Raw genomic sequence first — 9,159 nt, 5'->3', positions numbered from 1 at the left:
ACTTTTCCATTTTTACCTGACTCTCTTTATGTGGGTGGGACACGTAAGTAGTATAAACAGAGTCTAAACAGGACCGCCAAGTACTCCCCACTGTTTTTCCCTGCTGGCCTTTAAATGTTGTTCCCTACCATCCTGCTTCTCGGATTCTCCTTCAATCTACATACTCAGTCTGAGTATGCAAAATATGCAAAATAACCACCAATATTTTTAAAGGAGAGTGATTTCATGCACTCTCCTTTTTTAAAACTACCTGGTTCTCTAACAAGTTTCAGATTGTCTACTGGGTGCTTTTGTCCAGATATTCCACCGTGGTCGATGCCTAAATTGAGCTCGGTATCTTTACTTCCTAAACTGTTCCCTTATTAGCTACGGCACTACCATCCATCTATCTAATCCCTCATATTAGAAACCAAGATACCATTCTTTTTATTTTGCATAAACTAATTAATAACAGACAAAGCCTAGAGATTTATTTCTCCATGGACACACCCACAGTGCAACCCCAGCGGCCTGTGGTCTTGGTGTACTGGCCTCAAACATGAAGACCCCAGGAGTGGTGCAGCCCTCTATGGGCCCGAATTTTCTTCAGCCGCTCCAGGTCTTCATGAAGTTTGTTGTCCAGACCATTGGCCAGGGCCAGGCTGTGTTTTCCATCCTTCACATCCTTCTGTCTGTTCAAGAACCAGTCTGGAATCTTGTACGGGCGTGGGTTCTGCATAACGGTGATCACCTGTTCCACCTCATCCTCTGTGAGCTCTCCTGCCCTCTGGGTGAGGTGGGGGTCTGCTCTTCCCAACACCACACGAGCACATCCTTGCCCCACACCCTTCATTGCAGCAATGGCAAGGCCTATTTTCTGTCACCCATCAATGTTGGTGTTGAGTACTCGCGAAATGTGCTGGGACGTCTCAGGAATCACTAGAGACATGGCTGCCCCCCGCAGCCATGGCCATATGTGGGCCTCCTGTGGAGGAGAGTCCATTCTTCGCTTCTTTCTCTGTGCTGACACCCAGTACGTCACCAAGACTTTTACAAATAATTAATAAATGTTTGTTGTTATTGCCATTGATATTATGATGACTGCCTTTTTATCGAGCCCTTGAGCTAAGCACTTTGTTTGCCAAAGCCCTTTCTATAGTTACCTCATCTAATTCTCATAATAGCCTCTAATGACAGCCTTGTGGGTGCTGTTATTGTGAGATGAAGGGTGTGAGGCTTAGTGCATTTGAGTTATTCTCTCATGGGCTTTAAATAGCTTGCTTTGGCGACACAGAATTGAATGCAGGTATTTTAACTCCTGACCCTGCTCCCTCCATCGCTGTATTCTGCTTCTACTTTGCTCTACTGTTTTCTCACAGAAAAAAAAAAATCTCACAAATCCAGCCCTTCCTCCAGCTGTAATTGCACAGCATCACAAACCTGGGCTCCAAAATCAGATGCATTTGCCTTGAAATTCCGAGGCCCCTGTCTGTTATGTGACTGGACAAGCTACTTTCTCTGCCTTTGATTCCTCATTGGTAAATAGGCATGTACTAGCCATGTTGCTTATAGGGTTCAAAGTCAAATACTATGAACAACAACTGAAACAAAGAATAAAAGCTTAACCTATGAAAAGCTCTGTATATTTACTAGAGTAGATTACTTAGGTAACCCATGTCAAGCCTGATGTACTTATTATTCATTCTACTCCAGGACAAGCCCTCAGATGTTTCTACTTTGTTTCAAAAGATGTGTAATTTGTCTCCCTGACATCAGACCTGCTAAATTCATTCTCTCCATTATTGTCAGAATTATTTTTTAAAAAACTCAATCGGATGCCATACTAAAGCATTGACTTAAAGTGGAATCAACCTCTTAGCACGGCACGGCATCTTCTCCCTTTCTCCTGCATCCCCTGCCACGCTCCTGAAAGCACCACAGCTGTAATTAATACCCAACTCATTATTTCATGGACACGCCGGCCTCTTGGATGATGCCTTTGGGTCTCTCTGCTCCCCGTTGCAGTACATGGGCCTTATCATCTAGAAAACTCCTTGTCCTTCAAGACCCCCCTCCTTGTGGCAACTTCCCTGAAGTCAAAGTCAAACACCCTCTGTGCTGTTAAGAGTATTTTATTCATAGTATTTGTCAAGCCAATTTGAAATTCCTGAGTTGCAATTACTTTCTCCAGGAAAAGGACCGTTTCTGAATAGAAATCAATCCAATCTGGTGTGTTATACAGTACCCGTTACATTGTAGGCAACTAATATATAGCATTGAATGAGTAAATGATAACTAAAAGTATCATTCTTACAGTTTACAAGGTCTTTTCACATACTTGTTTTTATCACATTTTCATAATATGTAAGCATAAGATTGTTTGGATACAAGAGGTTGTATTATTATTATTATTATTGTTATTATTAACGGGGACTTATTAAACCTCTCCAACATTTTACCCCATTACAGAGCTTTAAAAATATGCAAAATAACCACCAATATTTTTAAAAATAAAGACAAAAGTGAGCACATGGCTCATGTTTTAAGAAGAGGAGATTATAGAGATCATGATAGTTACCTGTGGGTGTTGTAAATATATTGTGGCTTGATGATTGAATGTACTCCAGATTCACAGTAGAACATTTCTTCAATTTGCCGCAGAAGCTGCTTTTTTGAGAGTTGGGCTAAAAGCTTGCATGGGGGGAATTCCTCGGAATTATAGCAGCATCCCAAATCTTTGCAATTTCCACCTACTTCTTTCATGTGGCAATAATAATCAATGCAGTTAAATAGTTTAAAAACCAGTAGGTTCTGTTACCTCCCTCAATTCCTTGAAAACAGTTGAGCCAATGTAATAAGGAAAGAAAGTTGATTTGAGAGCTACAGCAGTATTTATCGAAACATAATAACTCATGTGTGGCACATAAATCAATTTAGTGTCACTCTAGCAATTAAAAAGGAATATAATACAACGAAAAATACTGGAGTGTCCTGTATCAGGTAAGTGTATACTGTTTTGTGAAATCTTTGTTTCAGCTGTATGGGCTGAATTTGAGGTTGTATGGGCTTCCTGGATTGTGATGTGAAATATATTTCCCACTGCATTGGGTCAAAAATTTGAAAGCCTCCACCATACAGGACAAAGCAATACTGTTCAGGGAGTGGGATCAGTTCTAAGTAGCCACTTAATAAAATTGGTTTAGTAACTTCATAACATTGTAATCATGTCCCATTTAAGGCCCCAACCTCCCCATTACATAATCATAATCCCCAAAGCATAATATAGCTCTGATTCATTCACCAGACTTGGCTTTCAATAACATTTAATTATTTGTAAAAGTCAAACCCATCTGTAAGAGATGAACACTCACTACCACCAAAACCATGCGGGAGTATTTGCCATAGAGCCTGAAGTCAATACCAAGAGCCTGAAGTCAATACCAAAAAGCAGTGTGAAAGGTATTCTCAGCGAAGCAATCACTAGAATTGGACTGAGATCACACTTTTCCAGGGATGCTCCTGGCGTTTCTGTTCACATATTTATCATGTTTATGTATAATTACTATATAATTTTCTCTTAGTGAAACTGAGCCCCTATCACACAGAAACCTTATTTCATTATTTCTGTATAATTAGTGCCTTTGCATATATTGTCTGGCACATAGAGAGATTTAATACATGTTTGTCAAGGAGACAGTACTCGTTTGGATAAATACATGTTCTGAAACTTAATGACCGACTCTAGGTCAGAGCATATGCTAAGGCTATTCACGATTTCTGCCCGCTTAAAAGAATATACTTCTCAGAATGTTTCAGCCTGCAGAACAAAATCTTAATGGAATTTAAAGTTTGTAACTTTTTATTTTTTTTATTTTTTATTTTTATTTATTTATCTTTAGAGGGGAAGAAGAGAGGGAGAGAAGCATCAATGTATGGTTGCCTTTTGTGCATCCCCTGCTGGTAGTTAGCCTGCAAGGAACCGGCCTGCAACCCAGGCATGTGCCCTGACTGGGAATCGAACCGCGATTGCCTGGTTCGTAGGCCCACGCTCAGTCCACTGAGCTACGCCAGCCAGGGCTAAAGTTTGTAACTTTTTAAATCAAGGCAATAAAATTCAAAATGAGATGTTATTTTGACACCAATTTATTATGGATGCAAGCAGAGAAATGCGCACTGTCAGACAATGGTTGTGATAGGGAAAACTGAAGAACATGGTTTGGAAATACAAATCAAAAATCTTTTTTTAAATATTTTATTTATTTATCTTTAGAGGGGAAGGGAAGGAGAGAGGGAGAGAAATATCAATGTATGGTTGCCTCTGCTGAGGACACACAATGTATCATGTGTCCCCTGCCGGGAACTGGCCTGCAACCCAAGCATGTGCCATAACTGGGAATTGAACTGCAATCCTCTGGTTCGCAGGCCCGTGCTCAATCCACTGAGCTACACCAGCCAGGGCCAAATCAAAAATCTTTAAATATACTTATTCTTTTATGAAGAAATTTTTCTTCTAGTTCTTTATCAAATGGAAAAATTAAGACCACGAATGTAGACACAAAGGTATTCATGTCAGTGCTCTTCACAATAGATAAAAATGTCTAATACTAGAAGACTGATGATGGAAATTACGGTAATTTTTACCCAGAATAGTAAAGAGCCACGAAAAATAATGAGGCTCAGTTATATTGACATAGAAAAAGGCTTAGAAAATAAATGTACTTCAAAAGGCAGGCAATGAACCTGTAAACTGCAGAATATTATTTAAATTTTTTGTGAGGTTAAATTCACATCACAACTATTAAAGTGAACAGCTAAGTGGCTATTTTGTATATTCATTTTCTTGGTTCACTGTACTTCTGTATAGCTCCCAAACATTTTCATTAGCCTGAAAGGAAACCTGTACACACTATGTAATCGCTTCCCATTCCCTCCTACCCCATCTGTGCTGTGTGTGTCTCAATGGTTTACTTATGGGTCTTTCATGTAAGTGGAATCATACAATATGTGATCTTTTGTGTCTGTCTTCTTTCACATAGCTTAATGCTTGAAGGTGCATCCACCTTATAGCAGTGCTTTATTCCTTTTTATGGCGGAATAATATTTCATTGTATGTATATGCAATGACTTATCTGTTCATTGGTAGACGGACATTTGGATTGTTTCCACTCTGGCTGTTGGGAATGGTTGGTGCTGCTATGAACACAGATACACTACAGAATCATTTAAATGATACAAGTATCTACTGGCAGAGAATAAATTCAGGAATATTAGCAGTCATCATGTTGGGGTTGCAGATGAATCTCTTTATATAATGAAGAGCATTAGACTTGAGAATTAATCAGACAAGAGTCCATTTCTTTATACGTAAAATGAGAAAAATAGAACACTAAGTAAAACCGGATTATTGTGAAGAGTAAATAAAATATATGTAAAGTACTTATAAATACCTCGGGGCACCGTGTGAGTATTGAATACACAGTATTTTTAAATACTTTGTTTTTTTTTACATTTATTTAAAATAGTTTTTCTAATGGAATAATATTAATGCTAATAAGCAAACTTCCTCCTCCCCTCCCTCCTGCATTTGCATGCTACCCCCTTAAGATACAAGTTCCTCCTGCTAATAGTTACTCTGGCTGGTGCCAAAGGCTGCTTGATTGTTTAACCTGATAACATCACTTTGACTAAGAATAGTGCAACAATACAACTCTCCTTATAAGTGCCAATTAAAATGATATTCCACTGGCGTGTTCTCTAGCCCTCTACTCTTCTCCCATTTTATACTTGGTTTCAGCATTGCTCTGCGTGTTGCACACGCAACAAGGTTGTGCGTCTTAGGAACTGTACAAAAGGAACGGAGAGACGGGTGACGGGCACCGGCTTTCTCGTACACACAGTTCGGAAAATTCTTTGCGGTGAGGTATTTCCAAAAATATATTTCCTCCGGCATCTCTCCTTGTACTCCCTACAAAATCTCGAATTTTATTTTTTATTGTAAACTAAAACTTTTTCGCCAAGTGTGCGCAGCAGGAGGGTTCCGGTCCGGAGCAGGGTGCCTCCCCAGGTTCGGGGTGACTGAATTTGCGTTTGCAGCCCCGGCGCGGGAACTTCGAGGGCGTGCGCTGTCCCACGGAGAGGCCGCGCGGGGACCAGCGCCCAGGATTCGCGTCCCCCTCGGGGAGCGGCCGGCGCGGGGGCGCATCCCAGAGCCCCACCCTCAAAGTTCACCGACGCGCCCCGGAGGGGGAGCGTGCCCGCCCGCACAGGTGTCTCTGGGTCCCGTGGGCGGGTGCTGCCGGGGCTCGGGGGCCGGGGACCGGGGACCGAGGGGGAGGTGCCCGCGAGGTGGTTCTCGGCTCCTCCTCCGCGCTCAGGTTTCCGCTCCCGCCCGCCGGCTGCAGGCTGCGGCGCCGCCTCCCCTCCCCCTCCCCGCTTCTGGGCCCACTCCGCGGCCTCTGCCCGCCTCGCCCCCGCCCGGGCCTCCTCCCGCTTTCTCTCTCCGCTTCCCCTCGAGCCTCCCGAGGAGCCCGCAGCCAGCCGCGGGGCGCCGGGAAAATGGCGGCGGCGGCGGGAGGCGGTGGCGGCGAGGGGGGCGCGGGCCTGGGCGGCGTGGCGGGGTCGGGGCTGCGCGGGTCCGGCCCCTCCGCGGAGACCTGCGAGGACGCCAGCGGCCCCGCGCCCTCGGCGCTGCATTCGGAGGAGGTGGCCGCGCGGCTGCAGCGGATGCGCCGGGAGCTGAGTAACCGCAGGAAAATCCTGGTGAAAAACCTGCCCCAGGACAGCAACTGCCAGGTACGGGACGGGGCTGGGAGGCGACGCGTCCCGGGGGCTCATGGACTGGGCTCCGGAGAGAAGCTGCCCCCGGGGCGTCCAGGCTGGTGCCCGACGCCTGGAGCGTTTGGGAGTGGAAGAGGTCGGTGCAGTGTTAAAGAACGGTCCGTAGTTTTCGCCCCCCAACCTGGGTTTCTGAGCCTGAGGTCTCCCTGTAAGAGTCGCAGAATAAGAAACTGAGGCTCCGAGAGGCTCTGCGGCTTGTCCAAGGTCACCGGAATCGGGGGCGTCTGCCTCCAAGTCCGGCCCGCTCACTCCTGCTGTGGCCCCTCGGGTGTGTAGTGGGGGAGGGGTCGGGGAGCGAGTAGGTGAAGGAGATGTGGAGCTCAGTTTGGGGGTGTTAGTCTTTGGGAGCACCTTGAGAGAGGGGGAGGGTGCCGCCTGGGGTCCTCGGGACCTGGGTGTGCCGTGGGGGGAGGGGAAGGCCTCATGGGATAGCTGGGAGTGAGTTTTCCTGCTGCTGAAGCACTTGACCAAGTTTGTATGAAACAACTCTGCCCCTTCAGTTTGCTAAGGCTCTGGAATAAAGAGGTTATCACTCCTCTTTGGGGAGCCTCGCAGCCGTTTTCTGCATGCCAACTGCTGGAGGATTTATCCCTTAGTGACTCCGAGGAAGCTTAAAGATAGGCAACTTTGCGTATATGAACCAGAAAAACTGTTGCTTTAAGGTTAGAAGATCGGCATTTAACTTCACCGCCCCGCCCCCTCCGCATTGCCGATGTTATATAGGCAATTGTATTCAGAAAAGCAAGAATATACAAAGAAGCGAAAAGTGGCGAAATTGAAATCACCTGTATTTCTGATACTTAAATGTAACCGTTGTTAGCATGGGATAATAATCCTTCTCTCTTTTCCTGTGCGTACGCATACCTATGTATTTTTGTTTTACCGAGAGAGATCTTATCTCTGATTCTTTAGGGTTTTCTTAATTGTCTACATTTCATATATAACTTGAATTTATATATCTGCGTGGGTGGGAGGGTGGGCTGCCCTGGTAGTTGCAGATTTTGGCCAGTTCGTGTAGTTCTCCTGTAGCAGAGGCAGAGAATTGCAAGTGGTTTGGCTGTTGAAAATTGCAGGGCAGTTTCTCCGTAATCCATAAAATTATGAGACGAGGACTTCATTACTATGTAATTAGACCTTATCTAGCCTCTCACAATAAACGTAAGCATGTAACCTTCGGACCATATACCTTCACGTATACATGAAGGGCCATTTTGTTCCAAAAAGCAATGTAAAAAAGTCTGTAGTCGCCTTGTGTGTTACCCCTCTTTCAAATCTGTCATTGCCCACTTCCCATCATGTCGGTAATGTCTCGGGATGCTGCCTGTAAGGACACCTGTAATGGAGCAGTTCCACAGAAGCCCCTTTTCTGCCGCAAGCAAATAGAGGAAGAGAGCAAGGGAGCTCAGAATCAGGGAGGCTTGGTAGAGGCAGATGGCATTTTTCAAAAAGCAAATTGAAGAAATAGCAGCTGTGTGTGTAGATAATCTAGGAGAAGAGAGATGGGGACGTGTGTTGATTTCCTTTGTAGAATGGTATCTATTTTTGTCACACTTTCTTGCATTCTGAAAATATTTAGATCCCAAATTTTAGACGGTTCTATGTAGTCTTGCTTTGTTTTTTTCTTACTGCCCTTCTCAAGAGACATGAAAAAATAGATCCAAGTGTCTAATAAAAGGAACAATTTTAATTACCTGGTGTCTGTGGTGGCGGGAGGTTTTACAAGAATTGGTATACTGGTTTGTATTTTTGAGATACTCATTCTCTATTGTGAACTTGTGGTTAGCCTGAATCTTAGGATTTTCTCTAAGGTAGCGAGCATAAACTATGGAATAAAATTGGTGTAAAACCTGTATGTCTAGGTGAGTCTTTTACTGCCAAGCATCTTTTTATGTTAAGTCTCATGGCATGTTTTTTGAGAGTTGAAGCTTCTTTTTCTAAAAGCCAAAAAAAAAAGTTGTTAGGACCTAGAGACTTGTCCAGATTTGTCTTAGAATTTTTTCTATGATTTTTATATTGATAAAGTGGTTTTGATATTTCTGATATGTAGTTTCAAAATCTAAACAGATCAGTGTTTGATTACAAATAACATTTGTTTGAGAAGTGTCGAGTTTCAGTCATCTTTTGAACTTATACCTTTCCTAACTTTCTGATCACAATCATAACTGTCAGTGATCTGTGTTGCATAAATAAGGAGAATGGACCAAAGAATTCTAGTTTCTAAAAGCAAGACTTTTCTTTAGATTCTTCAGATTGAGAATTGCTATTTCTACTTGTCCAATAAAGTTAATATTTATTTCGTCTACCTTTTCTCAAGTTGTAATATTTTTGTGAATATATTCATCA

At 43.5% G+C, this 9,159-nt stretch overlaps 1 protein-coding gene and 1 pseudogene across 3 annotated transcripts in view; one reads left to right on the top strand and one right to left on the bottom strand.

Moving 5' to 3' along the window:
- Positions 1-469: 469 nt before the first annotated feature.
- Positions 470-928, bottom strand: LOC118985639 (40S ribosomal protein S18-like; annotated as a pseudogene).
- Positions 929-6,387: 5,459 nt separating this feature from the next.
- RAVER2 (ribonucleoprotein, PTB binding 2) overlaps positions 6,388-9,159 on the top strand; it is a 108,534-nt gene continuing 105,762 nt past the window's right edge. For all 3 annotated transcript variants that reach the window (XM_037043360.1, XM_037043361.1, XM_037043358.1), the window contains exon 1: positions 6,388-6,771. In XM_037043360.1, the coding sequence (XP_036899255.1) occupies positions 6,535-6,771 (237 nt within the window). In that variant the 5' untranslated portion in view covers positions 6,388-6,534. The remainder of the gene's footprint in view (positions 6,772-9,159) is intronic.

This window comes from Sturnira hondurensis, unplaced genomic scaffold (assembly GCF_014824575.4).
Source record: "Sturnira hondurensis isolate 20B ecotype Veracruz unplaced genomic scaffold, ASM1482457v3 Scaffold0000648, whole genome shotgun sequence".
Classification (NCBI taxonomy): Eukaryota; Metazoa; Chordata; class Mammalia; order Chiroptera; family Phyllostomidae; genus Sturnira; species Sturnira hondurensis.
Note: the sequence above shows the minus strand (reverse complement) of the source record. Positions and strands in the feature narration are given on the sequence as shown.